This window comes from Sardina pilchardus, chromosome 15 (assembly GCF_963854185.1).
Source record: "Sardina pilchardus chromosome 15, fSarPil1.1, whole genome shotgun sequence".
NCBI lineage: Eukaryota > Metazoa > Chordata > Actinopteri > Clupeiformes > Clupeidae > Sardina > Sardina pilchardus.
In genome coordinates, this window is record NC_085008.1 from 17,207,407 (window position 1) to 17,235,119 (window position 27,713).

At 40.4% G+C, this 27,713-nt stretch overlaps 3 protein-coding genes across 3 annotated transcripts in view; all 3 read right to left on the bottom strand.

Moving 5' to 3' along the window:
* Positions 1-3,587: 3,587 nt before the first annotated feature.
* LOC134102442 (guanylate kinase-like) lies at positions 3,588-6,680 on the bottom strand. The gene is made up of 7 exons (XM_062556541.1): positions 6,569-6,680; positions 6,401-6,442; positions 5,685-5,781; positions 5,378-5,516; positions 5,058-5,142; positions 4,864-4,949; positions 3,588-3,602 (listed from the first exon to the last, which is right to left on the bottom strand). Exons 1-7 carry the CDS (start codon positions 6,678-6,680, stop codon positions 3,588-3,590), a joined length of 576 nt encoding a protein of 191 aa, XP_062412525.1.
* A 6,166-nt stretch (positions 6,681-12,846) lies between these two features.
* LOC134102443 (guanylate kinase-like) lies at positions 12,847-17,326 on the bottom strand. Its single transcript, XM_062556542.1, has 8 exons — positions 17,215-17,326; positions 17,067-17,108; positions 16,489-16,566; positions 14,818-14,914; positions 14,335-14,473; positions 14,116-14,200; positions 13,936-14,021; positions 12,847-12,891 (listed from the first exon to the last, which is right to left on the bottom strand). Exons 1-8 carry the CDS (start codon positions 17,324-17,326, stop codon positions 12,847-12,849), a joined length of 684 nt encoding a protein of 227 aa, XP_062412526.1.
* A 5,042-nt stretch (positions 17,327-22,368) lies between these two features.
* Positions 22,369-27,713, bottom strand: part of rnf220b (ring finger protein 220b) — a 50,882-nt gene continuing 45,537 nt past the window's right edge. Inside the window, exons 13-15 of the mRNA XM_062556543.1 lie at positions 23,825-23,933; positions 23,220-23,294; positions 22,369-22,440 (exon numbers count right to left, since the gene is read on the bottom strand). Coding sequence (XP_062412527.1) covers positions 22,369-22,440; positions 23,220-23,294; positions 23,825-23,933 — 256 coding nt within the window. The remainder of the gene's footprint in view (positions 22,441-23,219; positions 23,295-23,824; positions 23,934-27,713) is intronic.

Here is a 27,713-nt window from a genome sequence, read left to right on the forward strand (position 1 = left end):
CAATATGCGACTTCACCCCCTGTTCAACATTTCCCTCCCGAAATCAACATCTTTTCAGCTCTGTGTAGGTAAGTCATTGCACTGTTTCTTCTCAACAGTTTCCCACGTAAAATAAGTGACTCAATGTGCATTTTCAAAATTATTTATTGTAAGAATGTTGTTTTGGTGCCAGTTTAGTAAGGAGTTTTCGAGTTCAATTCACCTGTTCGTTATAGCTAGCCCATATCTAAAGATATATGTTAGCTGCTAATGGTAAGCATAGTGTTCAGTCAAATTCAGGCAATATTGTAATGACATGTATGTTTACTCCTCAATAGCTGTTAGAAATTTTAGCATGAGCTTGTTAATAGCAATTTGTAAAACTAGGCTACCACAAGCTTTTATTTTAACCTTTCAATATGTTTGAATTTGCAATGTCATGTAGATTTAGTCAGTTAGGCTACTTGGCTAGAAGCACAGATTTTGGACTACTATTCTCCGATTAGTCTCTTATTAGTGGGCTAAAATCTTTATTTAGTGTAAATTAAGAGTTGATACTTCTTTTGATCTGCGGAGGGTGCTATTGAGGCAATGTTAGTACAGGTTCATCATTGATCAACCTGGACCAACATCACTACATTGATCCTGGGCCGTCATCACCATGTTGACCCAGGAGCAACATTTTCTCATTGACCCTGGGCTAACGTTACCATGTTGACCCAGGAGCAACATTTTCTTGTTGAGCCTGGGCTAACGTTACCATGTTGACCCAGGAGCAACATTTTCTTGTTGAGCCTGGGCTAACGTTACCATGTTGACCCAGGAGCAACATTTTCCTAACATTGCACAATTACTGTTCTTTTCAGGGACGCAAAAAAAAAAAGAATGTGCCTGCTACCGTAAAAGCTTTACCCAAAAAGAAAAAAACAAGGACAACAATATTCAGCGCCCTGTCAGAGCAGGAAGCAAAGGAGCTGGCCAATGGTTCTGCCACTAGACTGGCATTGGATGTTACTGCTGACACAGTCTGTGACGGAGTGGATGCTGCATGTGCTGATGTACTGTAACTAAGTGTTCTTCCATCCTAGATTAACACTACACTTTCCATTTTCCAGTTACACTGACCCACACTACTGTTTTATACTTATGCCTTATTCTTTATTGCACGAAAATACAATGCGCTGTTCTCTGAAGTCTTCCTGTTAGAGTTCATGAAAACTACTGTTACTGTCTAGTGTTATCCAAAGTTGTCTTTTGTAATGAGACAAAATGCACTCTTGTTCTTCAAAGTCTTATTTTTCATATTCTTACGTAACATTTGCGTATCCTCATTACAGGAAGACACTTCAGAAATTACAAAGCAACCTTAAAGCAGCCTTGACGGAATCATCAGAGTTCAGTCTGATGACTTTTCAATTTGGATCTCCAGCTTTGGATGCTACTGCATGTTTTTTTGTTGTAAAGCCACATTGTTTTTCGTCTTAAAACCCCCAGTTGTGTTTCAGTCTAATTAAATTTCATATAATTAGATGTAATTGGGCTTTTTGTCTTTGTTCATACAGGACATCTGAATCTATGAAAGACAATTTTTCATGAATATATATTATATATTTGGGGTATTTCATTTGACTTTGTGACACCTATGGTCTTCTGTTAAAAACAACTTAAACATACGTAACTAAATTTGATTCCAGGCACATATAGTTTTACCTACAGATCAGCTGATCAGATGTGCAGTATAAGTGCACTTACACAGACATAAAAACACATCCCACTTTCTCTCTTTGCTTCCTGTGGCAAACTTCAAATAGGCTTGGTTCAGTGAGGCCTGTATAGGCCAAAATCACTACACTACAACTTTAACATTTGTATTATTCATGAGAGCATTTTTTATACAGAGGTCTATCACAAAGTGATTGATAACATTCAATATCTTTAATTGTGCTGGAACACCAAAGTAACCCTGAAATTAACATTACCTTATTACATACCTTACCATACCTTAATGGGTAAAGCTGAGGTAAAAGTAGAGGTCTAGGGAATTTTAGGTTTGAAGAATCATGGGCCAACAGGCTGTAAGAAGAAAGAGTAGGCCTGTTCCTCATCTCTCAATTAGGCTACATGTCTATCTGGTGCCGTGGTGAAGGTTCTTTTTAAAGCAACACTAAAGAGTTTTTTGTACCTTAACCCGAGTCTAAATCCCCCCTTGGGGATTTGAAAAACTGTTCCAAACTTACATCTCAATCTCTGCTAGTTTTTGTCCTAGAAACATATAAGTGACACCATTAGAAACTTTAAATCAACTAGTTTCCACTTTACTCTCATAATTATTGTGGAGGACCTCTAGAATATAAACATATGTGCCACTTTTGCATTAGATGTTTTTAGTTAGATGAAATATTTAAAAACCTCAAGGTAGCTGACTGCCTCAAAGTGCGTGAAAAGGCCCCGGATCTCCCAAATGTTAAAATAATGTTTCCAAAATCATTTCAGCAGTTCATCAACTCGTAACAGGGTGAACGGCACTTCTGCTTTCACTCTGCGTCCCTCTATTGGCTTTAACCGCACTATGTAACTTTACCAGATCGGGTAGCGTATTTGTAGTTTGATGAAATGAGACATAAGAAACTACAAATTTGACTTGCTTCGATGTCGCAATACATCATACTTAAAAAAGTATGTATATATAAAATATAAAATCATGCAACATACTCCACCTTGTCTGTGGACATCGCTATTTGCTGGATAAACAGCTAGCGTGTGACAGATACAGTATGCCCCAATTATAAACAATTTGACTCAACTAAGTGTAGAAAGGTATCAGTGTAAGATACGGTTACAGCACAATCATTCAACAATTACCAATTATTTGATTACTGATCTGAGCACAGCTTTTGCCCTGGATCTCACCACAGTCAAGGCAATTTCCAGTGTGGCATTAACAGGGTGGGATGCATATGGTGTAGATAAAAAGATCTAGGACACAATCGGGTGAAAGGAAAAAAAGCTAGTTTTAACAACAGATACATTCTCCTTAAAAGCATGGATTCCAGGGTATTAAATACATTTTATTTTTTTATGAAATAAAAAAAATCCCTCAAAAAGGAGGCATGACAACATCTCCATATAGGTTTTCCCTTGCTTTCGTGACCATTCATTGACTTGGAGGAGCATGATGTCTGGTTTAAGTCCAAGAGTGATCCACTTTTCAATCTTCAGAATAAGGTCTGGATGAATAGGATGACAGTGGCCATCCTCATTTAAAAGTGGGTTGTGCCCACTGTGATCGTTGCACGTTCTCTGCACAACCACTTTCAAACCTTTATAATCATTTCTGACTTTGAATGAAACGTACGCTTTGCATCCAGTGACTCTTTGGCTTTTTACAGACACAGGACCAGACCTTGCACAGTGAAACAAATACTTTAGCATCACCTTTTTTGGTCACTGAAACTGAAATAGCATGTTTTCCTGAAAGATGCTGTGTTTTCTTCATTAATAATCTTTCTAATGTGCCTGTTCATCAACTTCTTTCAGAAAATGGATATGAAGCTTGGTGTTTTTCCTTCTTTCCCTCTTTTTTTCTTCTTTAAAAACTGCTTCCTTGATTATATCCTCCATCTCTGAAATGCACACAACACACAAATACCACTGTCAGTTACTGAGTACGCTAACTTAAAGGTAGGGCAAGAGATGTTTTCTTGGAGCACTTTACTATATTGATATAAGATCCCATTCATACCGGGATTGCGGCCAATTAATTGAATACTCTGACAGGGTATACATATTGAAGTCTAGTCCAAGCAAAGGGTCAACAAGAAAACATTGTTCTGTTAAAGGCTAACTCTTTACTATCAATGTTTAGTCCAACGCATATAAGCAAATAAACTGGCACAAATAGTCAATGATAAAATGTTGCTCCTGGGTCAACATTGTTATGTTAGCTCAACAAGAAAATGTTGCTCCTGGGTCCACATGGTAACGTTAGCCCAGGGTCAATGAGAAAATGTTGCTCCTGGGTCAACATGGTAATGACGGCCCAGGATCAATGTAGTGATGTTGGTCCAGGTTGATCAATGATGAACCTGTACTAACATTGCCTCAATAGCACCCTCCGCAGATCAAAAGAAGTATAAACTCTTAATGTACACTAAATAAAGATATTAGCCCACTAATAAGAGACTAATCGGAGAATAGTAGTCCAAAATCTGTGCTTCTAGCCAAGTAGCATAACTGACTAAATCTACATGCCATTGCAAATTCAAACATACTGAAAGGTTGAAATAAGAGCTTGTGGTAGTTTACAAATTGCTATTAACAAGCTCATGCTAAAATTTCTAACAGCTATTGAGGAGTAAACATACATGTCATTACAATATTGCCTGAATTTGACTGAACACTACGCTTACCATTAGCAGCTAACTGATATCTTTAGATATGGGCAATAACGAAAAGGTGAATTGAACTCAAAAACTCCTTAGCCTACTAAACTGGCACCAAAACATAGTTCTTACAATAAATAATTTTGAAAATGCACATTGAGTCTCTTATTTTACATGGGAAACTGTTGAGAAGAAACAGTGCAATGACTTACCTGCACAGAGCTGAAAAGATGTTGATTTCGGGAGGGAAATTTTGAACGGGGGTGAAGTCGCACATTGATGACATCACATAGCAGTGATTGGTTAACAGAGTTGTTGGACCTGGAACAACTTTAGGGGTGTTGTCCCTGGAACAATGGCTACTTGAAGAAATCAGCTTCACCGTGTTGAATAGCATTGCATGTGATGTCACATGGCAAGGTAAACTTACCAATATACCTCATTTCAAGTAGATAGAACATGTCGAGAATTACATTGCAATAACATCTACACCAGAGCTTACCTCCATAAGAACACTTTTCAGCTTTTCATATGCTTCCTCTAAGTCATCATTGATGATTACCAGGTCAAACATTCCAGATTCCTTACCTAGTGATTAAAGATAAATAAATACATTTTAAGTAGGTTTTGTCCTGGTTCTGGTTGTCGACCAAGAATTTAAAACAAAAGATTTTGAATGGATGTTTTTGGACTTACTGAGCTCCATGTCTGTCCTTGCAGCATCCAAACGCTTCTGTAAGCTGTCATCTGTCTCAGTCTGTCTGTCTCTCAGACGCTTTTCCTGAAGAAGAAGAAGAAGAAGAAGAAGAAGAAGAAGAAGAAAAAGAAAAAGAAGGATAAGGAGAAGAAGAAGAAGAAGAAGAAGAAAAAGAAGAAGAAGGATAAGGAGAAGAAGAAGAAGAAAAAGAAGAAGAAGAGTTACGATGCAATATTTTACTGTGATGAATCAAGAACAGCCTAGTAGGAATCTCTTAACAGAATCTGTTATCTGCCTCGCCCCAATGGCGATACATTACCAGGATCTCCATTGAGGGGGGCTGGATAGAGATGTAGATGGGGCTGAGGTCAGTCTCCTTGATGTTTTTCACTCCTTGGATGTCAACATCCAGAATGCAGATGAGGTTTTGCGCCTGGACATCCCCAATAGCAGACTTACTGTGGAGGCATAGACCAAATCAACACATTCGGATGCAATGCATATTTGTTGAAACTAACATGTACACACATAATTTAGCACAAATGAAACCTATATTTGTCACCTAGCTAATGAGAATGCAAGATGCCGGGAATGGCACGTGGTTCGACAGGTTAAACAGGCATTACCTTGTTCCGTACATGTTCCCTGAGAATTCAGCATTCTCAATGAAGTCTCCATTAACGATGCCCTCCTGCATCTTTTCCCTGGTGGTAAAGTGGTAATCTTTTGGGGAAATGAGAAACAGAGGATGGGTTACTTACAGAACAGACCCTTGTTGGGGGGAACTCAATCAGATACAGTATGTGGAAGGTGAGTGCAAATGCTTGTTTTCATCAGAAACATGCTGAAAGATTTTTATGGACTACTATACAGTATCACTATGTCTTTCAGTGAAAAACTGTGATCACTGCAATATCTTTGTGAATGTGTTCAAATGGAGCAGTTTGAAACATTATTCTGGCATAACATTCTGGCAGAGTGACTGGAATTTACAAAACTGTGACAGATACTTTTTTGATATGGTTAATGTCCTCACAGGAGACTGCCAATTAGTCACTGTAAAGTTTTAGTGATGTGTATTTTCTTTTATAGTTGTGATAAATTAAGTAATATGATTATCAGATAGGACAGAGTGACATTGACATTCAGTTCATTCATAATTGACAAATGACCTCCCTTGACTTCATCATAACACCACACTATTAGATGCCCCAAAATACCTTCACTGGCTATACCAATGGAGAGCAAGTGTGATATCAGTCTAAAATTGTTTAGTTTCTTTCTTTTATTTTAAGCTCTGAAAAAAACTCTTCTAACACAATTTTGATGTGTATGGTCATACCTTTTCCATCCTCTTCACCAGGACGAGGATTCCTTGTGGTATCTGTACAGAAAATAGCAGAATAGCCTATCAGAGAAGGGGTGCATTACAGTGAAAAAACTGGTCTGTTCTGCACTCAAACAGCACGAGTAAAGGAAGTCTGCCATGTGGCTGCACACTCATACATACGGGACACGCTGAAGCCAAAGACTCCTTCATAATCCTTCATGAGCCTCTTCAGCAGAGTGCTCTTCCCTGCTCCAGAGGGGCCACTCAGAACTACTGGTCTGGGTCCTGCCATCACACTATCAAAGGAGAGATGAAGAAGTGTGATGTAGCACCCACCAATGTAATAACTTCCTAGTAACCTAAAAAACCCCACCAATGCAATAAAAAAAAATGTATTGTTTTAAGCATTATGGTGTAGTTCAGGATTTTGGACAAAAGACCTCATTTCCAAGTTAGTCAGTGTGATATTTGTCAGTGGAGAATGTTTTCGGCGTATTTCATCCAGTCCTACAGTAGTTTGAGATTTCGCGGTTGCAAGACTAGTGCAAGTCAACAGTATTTGCTAGCCTGCCACTAAAAATATCAAGGTAAACTTCTGTGTTGATAGGATAATGTTACAAATAAAACTAAGATCGCATTACATTTTGAGGGACCCAGCAGTTTCTCAGCAGTGGCGGAATTTCACTTTCTTAGTAGTACTGCCCAAAACATAAACAGAGAAGCACACTCCATGCACTCCTGTCATGACACCTACACAGTAGCTATTATTAGTCCGCCACTGCTATAGCCTATGCCTACTGTACTACCAACTATGGGGAACAAAGTATAACGATTGCAATACGATCCAACGAAAGGTTCGTTTTTATTTCTAAATTATTCTATCAATACAGACGTTTACATTGATAGACTGACCTGACGTGATAATTTATGTGCCTCAAGTGTTCTGTGGAGTGTTTATAGTGGTAAGACTGTTTATAGTGGTAGGCTAGCACATTCCGTTGACTTGCGCTAGCCTAGCACCAGTGAACTCTGCAATTAGAAGGACTGGATGGACTGTGCTGAAAACGGTCTCCACTGATAAATATCACATTAGCTAACTTGGAAATGAGGCCATATGCCCAAAATTCTGAACTACACCTTTAACAATCCTTACAACGTCATGATTACCCACCAATATAATGAACCAAAGATGTACCACAAAGTGGTACAAAATACATCAGCCGTTCAGTCCTGCACATTCTCTCCGCAAAAATAATGCTTGTCAATTTGTCTCCATCCCCTACTCTTACAACGTTTTTGTAGTAAATGAGTGTGTGTTTTTGTGTACATGTGTGCGTCTCTGAGTGTGTTTGCTTGTGAGTGTGTGTGGGGGGGTATAGTGTGTGTGTGTGTGTGTGTGTGTGTGTGTGTGTGTGTGTGTGTGTGTGTGTATGTGTGTGTGTGTGTGTGTGTGTGTGTGTGTGTGTGTTTGTGTGTGTGTGTGTGGGTATGTGTGTGCGAGCGTGTAAGTGTGTGTGTGTCTTTGTGTGTTTGTGTGTGCATGCATGGTGTATGTGAGTGTGTGTGTGTGGCTGTGTGTGTGCTTGTGTGTAGCTGATATAGTCCTCCATGAACGGAATTCCATCAAACTTGGCATGCATTCAGAGGATGTTATGATGATCCTACAATTCAAATTGCGTGCAGTTTTTGAACGTCAGCCAAAGATACCTGCATTTACAATGCCTCATTTTGCCTTCCCATGTTCAACTAGGTGGCGCTACACCTCAAATGAGTGAATGTGGGATGTGTTGATATGGCCCCTGGAGACCAACATCTCAAAATAATTTGGTCATCCCAAGTCCTACCGGTTCTTTACACATTCACAGAAAACTGTGTCCAGCCATCTACAGGCCAATTGATACAATCACTAAATGCACACATATGTTTATTTATTGTATGGCCACCCTTGAACAGAATTCCACAAAACTCAAATGTTTTGAACACGTCGGCCAAAGATACCTACGATTTAGGGCTGTTCGATTTTGCCCAAAAATAAAATCTCAATATTCTTTTCTCAAAATCAGATTTTTGATTACGATTACGATTATTTTGTGAAATGACAAAAAGCAAGAATTTATTTCAAATATGCTGTTTTTTACTGAACATTTTGCAAATCAGTTCCCCATTGGGATTAAGTGCAAATCTTGCTCTTATTAAACAATATTAATTATGAATAATTAATTTTACAGTAAATTATTGATATTAAGAAACTTTTTTAAACTTTTGCCACAAAATTCAACACTTGCAAACATAAGTACCGCAATTACCCTAGTTAAAGTGAAAAATCGATTTTAAGATTTCACATTTTCGTAATCTCGATTACGATTTAAAATAACAATCTCGATTACGATTAAAGCGTCCTAAGTAGTAAACCTCCTACAACATGAGCCCTATGGCATTGTTTTGTTAGGAGAGTGAAGCCATACAGCTCTTATATTATGAGGTTTACCCCTTACTCTGAGTTAACTTACCCAGGTGTGTCACTAAACCACACACTTGGAATATCCCCCGGGTATGCTATGTTATTTATGACACGGAGCAGCTTGGTATTTATTGCTGAGTAGCTAGCTAGCTAAGTTAAAGGTGCTCTAATCGATGTTACAGTTTCTAAGCTAAAAACGTTTTTTTTTTTTTTGTCAATATACAAATATCTAGAATCTGAAGCTGCCTGTCCCCTGAATACACGATACACTATACCGGTGGATATATGCAATATTACATAATGCACTGCCTTCTTTTTGGTGGTTTACCACTTAGAAATTGTGCAAATAGAGATACAAGCACCAAATTTGGCACAGTTGTTCTCTAGGGCATACTTAAAAAAAACTGCCCAATTGGCCACTCACAATCGTGCATTAGGTTTGCTTCCCACACAAAGCATTTATCCTACATAACCTGTCACCTTGATAATGGCACATTTAGTTGTACTCTTTAATGAAATACATGTCCTACTATTGATAAAGGGTCATGAACATTTGGTAGATTTTGGTAGATTTGCTGACGAAAGCTTGTTGGCCAGCCACATACAGTAGATAGAAAGCTAGATACCGCATTGTCAATCGACATTTATTAAGTGGCATACATGAATACAGCCACCATATTGGGGGCAAACACTTGCCGGCAATCAGAGGCACCTGTCTGATCTCCAGTCAATCACATTTTCCATTGGCCTCCAGTGATTGTTGCCTCCATCAATATGGCAGCGCTATTTACGAATAAACATTTTTATGCCGGATGAATAAAGCGAATTTACTGACGAGATGCACGTTCAGGAGAGTTTTAGTTACATGGAAGGGAGGGGCAAGCTAGCTCTCTGTTTTGTTTGAACATCAATATGAGTAATGTTACCCAATATCACTTTGTGCACCTTTAAGTAGTAGGCTACAGTAACTTTCCTTTGATCCGTGGCTTTAAAAAAAACCTTAACTGAACTTTAGTGTGTGGCTAAACAAAGGAAGAGTAACCTACCTTAACCCCTTAAGACCTGATTTTTCTCTGTTGAGCAAAAACAAATCCAGCTGATTTTTACTCCTCTCCAATGCAGAAATAAAGGGGATTTTTTTTCTCTCTTTTTTCTAAATCATGTCCTTAATTGTATGGGCGTTAAATAACACGAGAACTTGAGAATTATCAAATATAACTTAAACATTTGGAACTGAATGTCTGCATGGGTCTGAATGTTTTAAAACATTATGCCTATGAGCAGACACATTACACTATACACTTTATACTTTTTTTTTCAATTTTTAAAAAATTGGCACACTGGTGTAAAATAATTTTGTTTATGAAAGAAATGTGCCCTCACTTTACTAAAATGAGTGCTCATTTGACTAAATTGTATGCTTGTTTTACTAAATTGTGCTCTCATATTCCTAGAGTGTGCACTCAATGTAGGAAATCATGTGATAGTTTTACTAAACAGTGTGCTTGTTTTACTACATTGTGGGCTCATTTGCTAAATTGCACTCTCATTTTAACCCTCATAAAATGGGCGTATTATTTGCTGAATGCACTTTTTAGTAAAACAATTGCACAATTTAGTAGAAAGAGCACACTATATAGTTAAATGAGCATGCAATACACAAAACTTTGTGCACAATCTAGTAAAACGAGCACACACAAGTATGTTTTTCTCAATACATAGATACATTGCAATACATAACATCTTGCAATGAGATCGACAGGAGATGCCCTTGCAAGATTGTTTTTGTATATCAAGATAATATGTAGCCAGGGAACACCCAAACCTTCACAACTGTATCATGAGAGTGGGTCTGGAAAAGGTTCATTGACCTATGACTTCCAGGAGGGACAGAACAAGCAGTGACATTAAATTGAATTGGTACGTTATGCTCTTTCCGACCCAAATCATTTCAAAAGTGTAGCAATCTTGTAAATGCAGTCATTTGCTCAGTTCCAAATAAATTCAAGCCCATGCCAGATTAGCGATTGTATTGGCACACCTTGCTGATGTTGTTTTAGGGACATTGGACATGAACTTCACTTCATTGGCCACTTCAAATGACCTTCAGAGCTAATTACAAATTTGATGAAAGGTCATATGGGTATTCCCAGGCTAGATAATATACGTTGGTCTTAGGCCTACTGAATTATGCGCTCATTTTACTACTTAGTGCACTTGTTTAACTACAGTACATAGTGTGCTTAACATACTAAATTGTTTATTCTGCATTCAGTGCACAATCTAGTAAAAATAAGAGCATGATTCAGTCATCAGATTTAATTGAGATGGTGAAATGTAGTGTGATAAAAGGCAGGACTTAACACACACAGAGACATTTACTGGCACATAAACACAAAACCACACATATGAACACCTGCAAAGCGAATACACACACACACACACATACACACACACGCTCACACTTACATACATATAGCATGAGTTGCAAGGGTATGGAGTGGGAGATGAAGACAAATCAACAAGCGTAATTTATTTTTGTGGAGAGAATGTGCAGAACTGAGTGGTGGTGGTATTTTGCACTGCTATGCGGCACCCCTATTGTATTACTGCTCTTCTCAACTGTAGTGAGACCCTGAGAGTGAATCTTAATGCTGCTTTAACTTTGTGTTATAAACATATCTGCAAAAGATAAAACATTCACATGCCATTACAACAAAAACATAAGTAAGAAGGGTAGAAACACTGCAGCTTCACTGCTTGGCCTCTTGTAAAATAAGGTGGAAAACACAAAGGTGATGAAAATGGCTAAAGGAAGAGAGGAAATGAATGCCTATACAGCATACTGCTTGGCCCCCACTAAAGTTGTTCAAATGTGTTTATGGTCTCTGGTAAGAGAAGGCAAAAACACAATGAACGCTAAAGCAACTTGGCATTAAGAGTCTGGGACGTGTCTATGTAGATTTGCTTGACTTTTAGTAAAGGTGATGGATGCTGAATAAGAAGTAAAGGTAGACATAAAGGGGGGGGGGGGGGGGGGGTCATGACATTGGTTTTAGATGGTGACTATTCCCGTACAATTGATGAAACATATCATTTCACTAAATCAGTTATTTATTACATTGCTGTTAATGTAATAACATGTTAAACTTCTCACCAATGTAATCACTTCCTGCAAACAAACATAATTATTCGTATTACATTGGTGGGAAGTTATTACATTAGTGGGAAGTTATCACGTTACGGTGGGTGCTACAGGGGGTGTCAAAATCTCAAGGTCATTTACAGGTCATTTACAGGTCATTTACAGTAGTGCTCCTCAAGACTCAAGCTCAGATGGTAATCCAATGATCTCCAGAATTAGCTTCTCTTAGCGAGTCTGACAACCTTGCCAAAGTTGGGGAGGGCAGCTCGAGCCCAAGATCTGAGACAAAGACATGTCTTTGGGGAATGACGAGATACCATGAATGCCAAACTCTGTAAATACTCTGTCAATGTCACATTGGTCACAAATTGGCACAAATTGGTTTGTTTTACAGAACTGCACTATAGAACTAATAACACAGACACCCGCACTTACAAATATATAATATATATATAATATATATATATTTATAGAAACATGTAAAGTGATGCTATTCTTAGGTAGACAGGATGTGTTTGTCCTCCCTCTATTGGCACGAGTTAATTTATCTGCACTTAGATGCATCTTATTGAAGTCGGGCCAAGCCAGGGAAGAGGATTATCTGGTGTTCTGCCTAATGATATCAAAAATCAGTCAGGCAGAATGTAAGAAGGGATTTGCTTTAGTAAAATATGTAAGGGAGGTCATACGAGTTTTAGATACCCAAATAGCCTCTTAGAAGTATAACTTTTATGCCAATTATTACCAAAACCAATGCATTATCCGAGAAAGACATTTTATAAAAGAAAATCTTAAACATCATCTAGGTGACTACATGAGCTAGAAAAGTAAAACATGTTAAATAAACATTTATTACTCCTTGGAGTCCTCCTTTGAATCTTGTACTTTCTGTATCTCCTGTTGGGACAGAGAAGACATTGTGTTCGTTAGCATTGCATAATGACTTCACACGGCAAGGTAAACTTAGCAATATACCTCATTTCAAGTAGATAGAACGTTTAGAATAATAATTTAATTATTCTACAACAATTGGGTTTGATTGGCCGAGAGATGTTCCATGAGTTGAAATATCCCTGGACATTTGAACTAAGACTTTGCAAATTACGAGTTTTGTAACGATATCTCAGCCTCCCCCGTCTCCTAACTTCTCGATGGTGTTGACACTGCACTGTCAAACCACAATTGACAACACAGTGTAACGCCAACGAGAAGTTAGGAGACGGGCAGGCTGAGATATTGTTACAAAGCTCTGGTAATTTATTTTCTATAATACAGTATGTACAGGATAGGGCATGGGCAGCAGGAGGTGTCCACTTAAAAATAACAAACTGATCACTGCTAAATCTCGGTCTCAATCACTCGTCATTTACACTCATCGGACAACAACACAACACAACTCACTCGAACATAATTCACTTCAACTCTGACTAAACTTACTTTACAAAAAAATCAATGTTTATAAATAAAAGAACACTTTGATCTGTATTTTTGTATTAATCTCTGTTTTCCAACATTAGGCTACTGCATTTAAACAATGTCTTTCAACGAAGACACGAAAAACACTGCTGTCAATATCAACAGGTTTTGTGCTTCTGATTTACATCTCATATTTGTCCTATCACTCTGCGTGTAGTCCGGTCATATATTGCCATGGAACTTCATTCAAAAGTGAAATCAGATGGCTGATCGGCTGTGTTCCAAAGAATGTTTGATTCAAGTTCAGCATGTGTTGCGAAGAGACAGATCATGTGGAGTTTTTTTTTCTTTTTGGTAAATTTTAGCAACTGGCCACCTAATTAGAGGGATTGTGTATAGAACGGTAGTCATTATCAGGAAAATAAGTCCCTTCAGTCGCATCAGGGTCCGGTTTGCCCTGTTTGCCCTGTATAATGACCGGGTGTTCTATACATTACACCTTACATAACGTCTACATGAGCTTACCTCCATAAGAACACTTTTCAGCTTTTCATATGCTTCCTCTAAGTCATCATTGATGATTACCAGGTCAAACATTCCAGGTTCCTTACCTAGTGATTAAAGGGGGAATAAGGAAATAGGTTTCAAGTGGGTTTGCTCTATTTTTGGTTGTTTGGTTATTTGAATGGATGTTTTTGGACTTACTGAGCTCCATGTCTGTCCTTGCAGCATCCAAACGCTTCTGTAAACTGTCATCTGTCTCAGTCTGTCTGTCTCTCAGACGCTTTTCCTGAAGAAGAAGAAAAAGAAGAAGAAGAAGAAGGAGAAGAAGAGTTACAATGCAGTAGTATACCGTGTTGCATCATAAACAGAAGGAATCTCTTCACAGGTGTTATCAGCCTCGCCACAGTGGGGACACATTACCAGGATCTCCATTGAGGGGGGCTGGATAGAGATGTAGATGGGGTTGAGGTCAGTCTCCTTGATGTTTTTCACTCCTTGGATGTCAACATCGAGAATGCAGATGAGGTTCTGTGCCTGGACATCCTCAATAGCAGATTTACTGTGAAGGCATACGCCAAATAAACACATTAGGAAACAATATGTATTTGTATAAAATGTAAACACATTATTAGCAACAAAATATGTACTTTGGGATAAAACTCAAGGAAAACACATCATTCAACAGTCTGTGAGCAGCTGTATCTCCACTCTAAATATTGGCAGATTACCCAACTTACTGAACACACAATGCACCATGGGCTTATGACGAGATACCTGCTCTGAGTACCTGCCAGAGCTTCACCTGTCAACTCCTTTAACCATGGAGACAAGTTTGTCATCTAGCTAATGAAGACCAAAGTTGCCAAGGATGGCACGTGGTATGTCAGGTTAGACAGGCATTACCTTGTTCCGTACATGTTCCCTGAGAATTCAGCATTCTCAATGAAGTCTCCATTATCGATGCCCTCCTGCATCTTCTCCCTGGTGGTAAAGTGGTAATCTTTTGGGGAAATGAGAAACAGAGGATTGGTTACTTACAGAACAGACCGTTGTTTGGGGGGAACTCAATCAGAAGTGGGGTGGGTGAGTGCAAATACTTGTTTTCCTCAGACACATGCTGAAATATTTTTACTGACTGCTTTACAACAGTACTATCTTAAGTACTGTGGTCACTGCAATATCTGTGTGAATGTGTGCAAATGAGACGGTTTGAAACATGAACACAAAAGCAGTTTTTTCTGGCACAGTGACTGGAATTTGCAAAACTTTGCCAGATCTTTTCTGGATATAGTTACCACACTCACAAGAGACTGCCAATTAGTCCTCTGGTGAGAAAATCATAAGTCACTGTAAAGTTTTATATCTTTATTTTATAGTTGTTATAAATTCAGTAACCAGATAGGATAGAGTGACATTGTGTCCTTTCATTCATATTTGAAAAACTTGAACTCCCTTAACTTTATCATAACATAGCAAAATGCCCGATTTTATTTGTCTAAATAATCATGTTGCAGTATCCAAGCCACGCAGAATGTCTTACTTGTGCACAGCATCAGTCAGGGCACAGAGAGGGATTTACTACAGTAGGCCTACAGGGAATTCTGCAGACAGTACAAGGTAAGCAGGTCACAGACATGGCTACTGTACATGAAGTATCGGCAGGGGCTGAAATATAAAATATACTCATTAGCATGACATTTATAGAATATTAACAACACTCTGCACTCAGAATGCGGTTTTATTACGTATAGCAAGGCAAAATTGTAAAGTTGGTGTTTTGTTGCCATTGTAGCATAGCCTACAGTAGGCTACGCAGTCTGACTATGGAGCACGGAAGTAGTCCAACAAGAAGTGGATATTCTTGTACATCATTTTGTAAAAAAGATGGCTCTTTCAAAATGATGAAACACTATCAGAAATTAATGAATATGTAGCAATGGATTATATAAACAATCGAGCTATTACATGAGGTAATAGGGATAATGAGTTTATTATTAAAGAGGCATGAGATGAGAGAACAATATTTAATAACATTCCTGTGCATATTTCTCATGGGGTTTTTATTATGTACTGTATGTTTACATTTTCTCGCTCTGAATGAATGCACAAAAACACCCCAAAATACACAACAATTAAGCACAGGAACGTTGGTAAACACTGCACTGTCGCCACTCAATATTCCCAAAGAATGACGTCATCGTTAAGGGTCTTGAAAGATGTTATTGATGAACCCATTAATAACATCTTTGAAGAGTCATGTCATGCTAATGGTGGCCTGAATATCAGTGGTCCCTCAACCGGAGTTGGGCACCAAAGATACTCTGTAGAGCCAGCCCTGTTTGAGAAGGGTGCGGGGATGGATCAGACTAATCTAAGGGATGTAGGGGGCTATTTTCAAAAGCTTTTTACTCCAAAGTGCAAACGTCCTTTGACTAATTATATTTCAAGCGTGTCTTAAAATTTAGAAAGGTAGATGAAAGTAACCCCCAATACTCTCTTTAATGCATGATATATATGCCAATAACTTGTTTTTGTTTTTTTAAGCGTACAAAAATCAGAATGACACTTTGACACCTTCAGAAGATTCAGAGGATAGGACGTCTGCCACAGGCAGTAAGGTAGCCCCCAGTAGCATTGGGAGGCTAGTCAGGCCTAAGGAGAAAAATACAACAAAGGCACAAAAGGGGAGAAGGAGGTTTATCTCTGTCTTTTTGGCAAAAGGCTGAATGTTTGGAATAGCCATTGATGCTGTTCACTTGGGAGTAAGAAGTAATTGAAGCTTTGTGTGATCACACAGTACACTGTACATAACACGGCACTTTTCAGCACATACGAAGGGGTTGCAGGGATTGCGCAGGGGATTGGAATTAAGTGGATTGATCGGTATGAGGCTTCTTGGTGCCATGAAGGGTTAAGCAGTCAGAGCTGTGCTGTAAAGGCCTGTGATGTTTGCCTTCCAAACGTAAATAGGCAGCAAGTTGCTAAAGTGTCATTGACCGACTTCACTATTAGATGCCCCAAAACAACTTCATTGGCTATACCAATGGAATGCTAGTCTCACTGTGTGATATCAATCTAAAATGGTTTAGTTTCTGGCTAATTTAATCTCTGTAACCCTGTTCTTAAACACAATTTTACGTGTATGGTCATACCTTTGCCATTTTCTTCACCAGGACGAGGATTCCTTGTGGTATCTGTACAGAAAAGAAGCAGAATAGCAGATCAGAGCAGGGGTGCATTACAGTGACAAAACAGCATGAGTAAAGGAAGTCTGCCATGTGGCTGCACACTCATACATACGGGACACGCTGAAGCCAAAGACTCCTTCATAATCCTTCATGAGCCTCTTCAGCAGAGTGCTCTTCCCTGCTCCAGAGGGGCCACTCAGAACTACTGGTCTGGGTCCTGCCATCACACTATCAAAGGAGACAAGACAAGGGGGGACATGTCATAACCTTAATATGGCATACCCCCCCACCACACACACACACACACACACACACACACACACACACACACACACACACACACACACACACACACACACACACACACACACACACACACACACACACACACACACACACACACCAATAAAGATCACAGTATTGTCTATAATGTGGTATGGTGCCACTGCTTTGCTCCCATAATCTCAATGCATGTGGATTGTTTCCTGGAATCATTCTATTATATGCTGTGGAATTTCAATGCTATGCTGAAAACATTTCTGCTGCTGATTTGACCTTTAAAAAAAAAACCCACCCTGCATGCTCAATACAGATTAGGTCAGGATCACACAAAACCCCTCTGTTGCAGCCAGCCAATCTTGTGAAAGGGTTATGCTGTGCGTTGGGTGGCTAACCTACATGGCCAGCTAGTGATACTATTGCTGACTAGCCCCTCCTCAAGACTCAAGCTCAGATGGTAATCCAATGATCCCCAGAATTAGCTTCTCTTAGCGAGTCTGACAACCTTGCCAAAGATGGGGAGGGCAGTTCGAGCCCAAGATCTGAGACAAAGACGTGTCTTTGGACAATGATGAGATGCAGAATGCCAATGAAAGCATGAATGTCAACCTGTCAATGTCACATTGGTCACAACTTGGTGCAAAATTGGTTTGTTTTACAGAGCTGCTCTAAAGAACTAATAACACAGACACCTGGACTATACATACAATATATAAGCATGTAAAGCAATGCTATTAAAGGTAGATAGGATGTTTCCGTCCTCCCTATAGGGGCACCAGTTAATTTATCTGCACTTAATGAAGATGCATCTTAATGAAGTCGGGCCAGGCCAGGGAAGAGGATTATCTGGCGTTCTGCCTAATGATATATCAGAAAGCCTGTGACCACATGTCACATTGAGCAGCACTGTGGCCTACTCCAGCACAGCGTGTTTGTCTGAATCTGTATCCAAGCAGCAAAGAAATGAACATCTCTCAAACACTGGTCATTCAGTCCACATACATCAACTTCAAAGTAATTGGCTCTTAGGAATGACAATTCTTGCTCCGTAATTGCCTGACCTTATTGTTAGAAGGGTATTATGGACACACGCTTATCCTTTTAAGGGTCAGGTGGTGGCTGACTGAATTTCTGATCTACTTGCTGCCTTATGAGGTGATAAGTTTAGACCATATCAGTGGTCGTGAAAGACAATGTTAGACTATAAGAGTGGAAGATGTTCTTGCTCTTCTTTCAATCTAAATGTGTCATGTTCTTAGGCAGAATTTGGTCAGAAAAATCAATTATGCCAGTAGAATGTAGGAAGGGATTTGTTTTAGTAAAATATGTAAGGGAGGTCGTAAGAGTTTTAGATACCTTTAAATACCCTCCAAGAATTAGACCTAGCCCATCTTATAAAGACATCCTATAAAAGAAAAGCCTTAAACATCATGTGACTGCATAAGGAGCCAGAGGCCAAAATGTTAAATAAACTGCAGAATTTGTCAATCATGCACCATCTGACACTAGATATAACGCAACAAATGTCATAATCGTTCATCATGAAAAATCAAAGAAACTACAAAGAAATCCTGAATATGCTGATTTGACGTAATAGTTACTATACTGGTATACTACAATAGACAGTGTTTATCACGTTGAAGATCAAAGGAGAAGCAAAAGAAGCAGAAGGAAAAGCTTTCCACCATATAAATATATCTAGAGATGTACTGTATCTATAGACTGACAGCTACATGCAGTAGGATGTAAAGCCTTTTCTCGAAGGTTCCTTGATTACGGCATGTGTAAATGTGGGCGTGAAAAACATCCATGAGAAAAACAGGCCTTACCTTCTTCAACAGGTGCTTTGGTATGAGGTGACAGTAACGAGCACTGGAACGGAACTGTGTTTATGTCCTTCTAATCCAGCACCTCCACCTTCGACTCCGCCCAGAGACAATTAGCCACTCCCCTCGTCAGCTCAGCCTATCAAAAGGGTGTGCTCAGGTTTGTAGTATCGTGTCACACCTACAACTGAAAGATTATTGGCATTGGCTAAGATTAGGATTTGACAGACTGCCAGCACCCTGATACCTCTGTGTTGATCCAGTGGGACAACAAATGCTTTTATATAGGCTGGGCAACAAATAGACAGCAGGAGACAATAGTATATAATTGAGCAATTAAGGGAAAATAAGTAAAACCATGTAGTATTTCTATAAAGTGAAGCATTCTACATAGTATTCTGTTACACTAAACTCAAATTTGTGTTAGAAAAAATATGAATTGAAAGCAAACCTTTTTTTTTACACAATGTGCTTTGACATATTCTTGTTTCACCACCTCCTCAAAGAAAGAGGTTACGCAACAATTAGACAACTGTAGAGTAATCTGAGGATCCCTGGCATGTAAATGAGATGTAACAGTACAGTAAGCTGTAAAATGTGGCTTTCAGCCATATTCCTGTTCCCTGAGCCTGTATTGTCTGTTGTCTGGAAACCTTCACCTCGTGTGACTTCAAGAGCAAAGACACTTGGACAAACATCCGCTCTCTTGGCTGATGGCAAGACTCAATGACCTCTCACGTCCCAAGAGAGAACCAAATCCTCCTGGAGGAAGATAAGTGCCGAAAGTCGTCGGTGAAAGGCCTTGAATCAGCAGTTCCAAGTGATGAAACAGCTAGGGACTGAAACATATATGAAATGGTTTTATATCTGTGATATGTGGGACGCCTCTATCAACAGATAGTCCAACTCCAAACATGATGGTCGGGAGCATTGCCACGGATAGAGGGGAGTGATAGAAGGTGATGATTCTATGATTGATGATTCTATTCCACAGTCCTAATGAACAGGGGCCAAAGGAATTCAAGCAGGATGCATGAATCAGATAAATGGGACCCAGAAACATGTTCTTGCAAAGGGTCCAAAATTCCCTCACTGCACCCCTGCTCTGTAGTGCCTACGGGTTTGTGCAGCCAAGCGTGGACCAAAGGTGATACGGTAATGCATAAGTAATCACTTCAAATCACTTCCAGTTAACAACAAAACTGTTTAATTCAGAGACTAGCCAGAAAATTTTGAAATACAAAATACATCTTTGTCAAATGTCTTGTTTCCCAAGTGTGTTTTTTTTTACCTATTTAAATGATGACATATTTACATTAAAATATTCCTTTTCCAAACTATGAAATACTTAATAGTTTTAGTACAATATTCTGACATCAGATGACTATTGCTAAAAATACCACATTAGAGCATTCTCCTCATATATTATCACATTTAAAGAGAAAAACATCTTAAAATCACTCCATAAGGCTTGACATTTCATGAACACCCTTTTTTGAGTTAGTTTGCCCATGGAAAGAACACAGCATACGAAAAAGACAAACAAACAAAAACACCAGAGGCCTTGAGGGACACATGAAAGGTCCTCAGAATGCCGACTCCTGCAACAGACACAGACAGATCTACACACATGGTCATAATCAGCCTTAGACGATTCTTAGCCTACAGAAAATGTATCACCCCATTGGTTAAGACACGTTCCAATTGCTGATTTATTCTAACACAGACCAGTGTTTAAAGACACGTATTTTAAAGAATGGCAAACTATGTAAACCTTAGAATTACAAATAGATTTGTTATGTGTGATATGTCTAAGAACTTGGGAAATATGGACAGCAAAGTGTCGTGTTTTGATGTAAGGAGATATTTTAAATACATGAATCTTGGCAGAGAAGAAAGAAGTCCTCTAGAGCCTCTCTCTCTCTAGCTCTCTCTGAAATAGCGACTGATGTCTACCTGCATAAGGAGTAAACCCTCACATCATTCTACCAAGTTAAGAAGAAGTCCAACATCAAAAGGTTAGAAATTATGAATATGTATGCCTATATATTTAAATGCTTTGTGTACAATAGTGGAATGATTATTTATTGGTGTTATGTCAGCAACCCATCAAAGTACATTTGAAGGAAATACCCCCTGGATAACTGTGAAGAATCCCTTAAGTCCTAATGTTACAGTACAATGTAGTCATTATGATTCCTAAGTGTCATGTTGTTTGCTTTTAGACTGGAATATGAAGAATATACATATGTACAAATATATACATTAATCCTTGTAAACATTCACCACATAATAATACATGTGCTTCTCAGACCTATCAACTGGTAAAAATGTGAACAGCAAAATATAGCTGGTAATCTCAGTTTGAAGCTGGTTTTCTCGATAAAAATATGAGACATTTAAGAGTTTCTGAAAGATTAAAGTCAGTCTCTATTCACAAAGAGGGTTAACCATTGACAATCCATGTCTGTCTTCAGACACTCCGACAGTAGAGAGTTAATGAAAGCAGAGGGGACATACAGTCTTGATCCTGTGAAAGCTTATGTACGAAACAGGTCTCCATCACAGAACTGCCATATTGCTACAGTATATAACTGCTTTCCCACAATGCCTTATTTAGTCTGTCCTCCTTGGTTAGTGTTAGTGTCCTTGGTTAGTGTTGCAGGTGGCTCGAATTGGTCAACACTGGAGTCATGAAGACTTGACAGTGAAGAGATGGAGAAGTGGTATTGGCTCTGTCGGTCAACCCTGTGGTGTGACAGGCCTGATGGAGTCATGAAGAGCTGACCACACTGATGTGGTTTAGTGCTCGGTCAGTCAACCCTGTGGTGGGCCAGGGTTTGGATACTGGATTTATTCAGGCCTTCAAGGTCAACTGAAGTGGTTTAGGCCCTGATGGTCAACACTGGAGTGGTTTAGGTCTGATGGTCAACACTACATTGTTGCAGGCCTTGTCAGATAATGCTGGAGCTGCTTGTGAAGGCCTGATGGTCAACACTGGAGTGGTTCAGGCCTGATGTCCAACACGAGAGCGGCACAGGCCTTGACCATAACTACAGGAGTGGTAGAGACCTCGGTGGTTAGCACTGGAGAAGCGTCAGGGGAAGGAGGTCGGGGGGCTTGCTGATTAGGTGACAGGCCAGCTGTCCCTCAGATCCCGCTCACAGATACACACGCCGCAGGTCCCCTGGTGACGTGATGGTGTTGCACTGCGGACAAAGCTTCTTAGCCCCCTGAGAGTCACACAGAGCAGAGAGGGTGTATTTATAACATTCCCCAGACCAAGAATAAACGCTTCCTGCAACTGACCTCACGTTACCTATTGTAGCTAATCAACAATGACCACCAACACTGTTGTGTGGCAGTGACGTATATCTATGTATATCTATCTAAGTAGTATATCAATTTAGCTATGGGGAAACAAGTGTGGCTGTAGTTGAAGTGCTTTCCGAATCAAGTACAAATGAATGTTAATCTAATTATAATGATTCCTACCACCCTACATTCCTACACCCCTATCTATATAATGATCATTACCTGCTACTGTATGTGGTTCACCTTTGAAACCAACATCTCAATGACATAAAAAAATGCTCCCACTGTTGTTTCAAGTTCTATTTTAAGTGTTTTACTTTTTTTAAGTATTGCATTTTTATGGTTATATCTATTCACAATTACTTGATTTTGTTGATGAATGTTGATGAATGAAATTAATTGTCCCTGTGCATAAAATACTTTACATAAATAAACTTGCCTTGCCTTGCCTTGCCTATACAGTAATTTCACGCATACTGTAAGCAGCATTGTGTATAAGCCGCAGGACAGTGTTTTATGTTAGTTAAAAGAAATAAAACCATATTGATACCATATTAACTGTCCCCGTGTATTAACCTCATAGCTGAAGAAATTTTGCTAAATCAATGTATAAGCCGCGGCTAATAGTCGGGAAATTACGGTACTCTCCACATGTAAACTTGTCACTACGACTACAGTACAGTATTACTAGACTTACCAGAGTCCTGAGCCAGCACTCCTCACAGTGGACGTGCCAGCACTGGATGGAGGTGAGAGGTATCGTGTAGCAGTCCTGTAGAGGGAGACAAAGACATTACAGATGACACCTATTTACATCACAGCACTTAACACAGCGAGACAGAACGAGATGAAGTAGAGATGAGATAGAGATGAGTCTATTTTTTCCCCCAAAGCAATTACAAAATTGCAATGCCCCACTAAATATAGAATGACAGAAAGACAAAATATTAACATTGGGTTATCTTGTGGTTTGCAGAGCCAAGAGACTGCAGAGCACAATGTTAACACTAGATGGCAGTACATATCTGTCATTCAGTGAACCATTCAAAACCATACTGAGTTCCTTAATAACTTAATATCATGAGATGTTGACAAGGCATCCAGAACTAATTTACCTAAAGGAAAAAACACCACTTAAGTTGTTATTATTTTGACTGACTGTCTCTGTTTTTCTTTATCCAAGGAGACACACACAGGTATGCACACGCACACACGCATACACACACACACACACACACACACACACACACACACACACACGCACATACACACACAAAATGCAAATGCCGATGACAATCTCACCATGCAGATAAGACACTTGTATCTGTCGCCCCGTGACAGCTGTTTCTCCAGATCTCGTATCCGACACTTCAGGGCCTCCAGGGTGGTCAGACCGGAGTCCTTAGACAGCCTGCAGAGAGAGAGAGAGAGAATAAGAATAGAATAGATACTTTTTTGATCCCGTGAGGGAAATTCAGTTCTCTGCATTTAACCCAATTTAACCGAATTAGTGAACACACAGCACACAGTGAACACACAGTGAGGTGAATCACACAACCCAGAGCAGTGAGCTGCCTGCCCAACCAGCGGCGCTCGGGGAGCAGTGAGGGGTTAGGTGCCTTGCTCAAGGGCACTTCAGCCATGGTGGACTGGTCGGGGATCGAACCGGCGGTTACAAGCCCGGTGCGCTAACCAGTACACCACGGCTGCCACCGTGAGAGAGAGAGAGAGAAGATTGAGAAAAAGGAAAAATAGAGAAAAGATAACTAAATACAGAGAAATAAAAATCATAATCACATAAATCACATGGTAATAAACTGGATAAAATGCCCTTTGAGTAAGGCTTTGGCCCTCAATGCTGTTTGTGTGTGCAACACAGGTGATGACATGACTGTTGAGACCACAGGGCCTCTGTGAGTAGCCCAGCAGCAGGTATATCAGGAGCCAGTGGGCTCCTTTACTGTGGCCAGTGCTTGAAGTGGGCCGGAACGCAGCGGAACGCAGTTCCGGAACTTCTGTATTTTCGTCTTTTGAGTTCCGCCACTTTTTTCAGCGTTCCGGTACTTACTGAAACTGATCCGACGCAGTGACAGTCACAGTGGCCCGAGAATAGACAATATCACAAGACCGATGAAAGACTACATTACATGGAGACGCACCATGCGGCCGCGGCCGCACCCATTCTTCTCGGTCATATTGCTGCGCGAGAAAATCGCACAGAAATAACATGCATATCATATGAAACTGCAGAACCTGGCCTTTCCAATGGTACTAGCCGCTAGTTTCTACGATGAACGGTTCGCGAGATAATTAGCGTTGAAAATTACAGTTACCTACAAAAATGAATGGCACATTCAGTTCTGCGTCATACCCATTCTTCTCTGTGAAATATCTGACGATTTCGTTACTGCCCTATGGCAAACTACATATCAAAATAAACAGGAGATCCTACTGATTCCAACGGCGTATAGAATGCCTCTGTGTAATTAGCTATAATCACGAGAAATCCTTTTTGGAAATCACATCAAATTTCTGCATTTTTTCCATACCTCTCCATATCCCCCACTTCAAAATAATTTCTTTTTCATATCAGAAGTTGTATTCAGACCCTTGTTTGTCATATAGCCATGGCAGATGCTTGAAATGCCATTTCAGGACCCAAAATAGCAATAGAAAGAACACTTACAGTCACACTTACCCACTTGTTCTGACTTTTGGCCAGTTATTGTTAATTAAATCAATGTAACAAGTAGGCCTACAGCCTATTTCACAGTTTTCTTCATCTGGGCCTTAAGCCCAAAGGTTTCTGGTTCTAGGGCCCTTAGCCCAGTCTATTGTTAGGCCTACAAGTGGCTATACTGCACTGGTCTGGTTCGTGTTGTTTTAATGGTTTTTCATATTCCATTTGTTAATTAGAAAAAAGTAACCTAGGCCTATAGGTTAGTGCTTGAAAAAAATATTAAATAAAAAACGTTTTTCAACCAACATATCCTAAAGACTTGATTTTTTTTTCACCGTGTCGGAAAATTAGAGTTCCTGCACTTATTTTTTCCCACTTCAAGCACTGACTGTGGCATCATTAGTAAGCAGCCAGAGCCTCACTTGTGTCTGTCCAGGGCAAACAGCAGCTCAGTGTCCTACTGTGTCTGTGCTGAGGGCTTCGGGTGCTTGTGAGTGTGAGTGTGGAACAGGAACAGGTGTTGTTAGCGCCCGCGACATTATTGTCTGTAATTAGAGCAGCAGGCAGGGACGGGTACTCAAGCAAGCTGACGGCGGCGGTGGCGGTGGCGCCGGTCACAGCCGTGGTAGTCGCATTAGAGCGCAGCCGGAGGCTCCATCGCTCCTCTCGTCTCCGCTCGTCGCCGCTGCCGATCCCTGACACCAGGGGACACCTGCCTCCCAGCAGGCGCTCATTTGTCTGGAGCCGGTCGGCACGCCGTGCCGCGCCACGCCACGCTACGCCACAGCACGAGTCTCATTTCCCTCCTCACTTACCCGACGCCACTCATGCGTCCACACTTCTCCTCCAATTAAATTACGCTCCTGCCACTGCTGTGCTGCCCCCCTCCCACACACACACACACACACACACACACAGACACACACACACACACACACACACACACACACACGCACACATACACACACACAGCCATAGCCCCCCTCCAAATCCTCATCTTTCCAAATCGCGGTCGGAAAACCTCGGTGAATTCTACCACATTTAATCACCTCTCAGGAACTCAGCCATGACAGAGGGGTGCTTAAAGTGATCCATCATAAACACTTCTTGTAATAGATGAAGAATATATGGGACGGAGTGGTATGTGTGTGTATGTGTGTGTTTCAATGTTGCAATGAGTGTTGCGCTGTAGACACATTGTAGAGATATTCGGAGCAGTGACCTGTTACAGTATGTATGGATGCATGTTTGTGCTTGTTTGCAAAGCATTGGGTTGGAATATCATGATACATGTTAAGCACTAAGTGTGTGAGTGTGTGTGTGTGTGTGTGTGTGTGTGTGTGTGTGTCTGCACTGGGAAAATTGGGATAACCCCACATCCTTTCGGTAATGAACAAGACATCCTTTTTCTGTTAGGCAGACTGACATTGATTCATTGTTGGGGGAGGGGGTTAGTGTAGATAAAACAAATCTAACTTTCCCTTCCTTATCTCAGACGTGTGTAAATGAATGTGCTCCTTTATGAAAGAGTCATTTGCTCCTGTCACAATAGGCCCAGCTGCACTCTGGGGTTGAAGCTGTGAGATGGGAGGGGAGGGGGAGGAGGAGGAGGGGGAGGGGGAGGAGGAGGAGGAAGTTTCCCTGTCATTTATAAATCTCAGACAGATTAAATTATTCACCACCATACATGGACATTGAGCATGAAATTTAGCAGCAATCATACTGGCACCATTCGCCAACCCATTTATCATGAGGCTAGAAGGAGAGGGGCAGTGGGAAAGGGACACACACACACACACACACACACACACACACACACACACACACACACACACGCACACACACATACACACACACACACACATACACACACAAGCACACACACACGGACGCACGCACGCACGGCAGTATTATTATAAAACAAATTTTACACTAATAAAATAACAGCCTGTCCCTATTTCCTTGATTAATGGGACCATCACGCTGATAGATTGCCCTCTCTCCCAAACGCTAGCGGGTGTCAGGGCCGACTCCTCTGCAGGCTTTGGGAAGGGGAGGTGGGGGGGGGGGGTGAGGGAGGTCGCAGGCAGCATCTCTACAGTCGAGGGGGTCAGGTTGGGTTGGCAGGTGGCTCACTGCTTAGCAGGCTGAGACAGAACAATCTTTCCCATTTCTACTCGGCCTCCACACTGTGCAACGCTAGGCGTCTCCAAACTCAGAGTGCTACTATTAGCATGAGCTCCTGGCCCCCAGGGGGACTCTGGGGCTGTTATAAATTGTGCTGCGGCGTTACATTTTTTTTGCCTGTGTTAGCTTAGCTTTGTCCTGAGAGTAGAAGGGTGAATGAGAGAGCAAGGGTGTGTGTGTGTGTGTGTGTGTGTGTGTGTGTGTGTGTGTGTGTGTGTGTGTGTGTGTGTGTGTGTGTGTGTGTGTGTGGTGGGTTGGCTAGAGGCCTCTGTTTCTGCTGTCCCACTGAGACATGACTGATCCATCATCACTCCACACACAGAC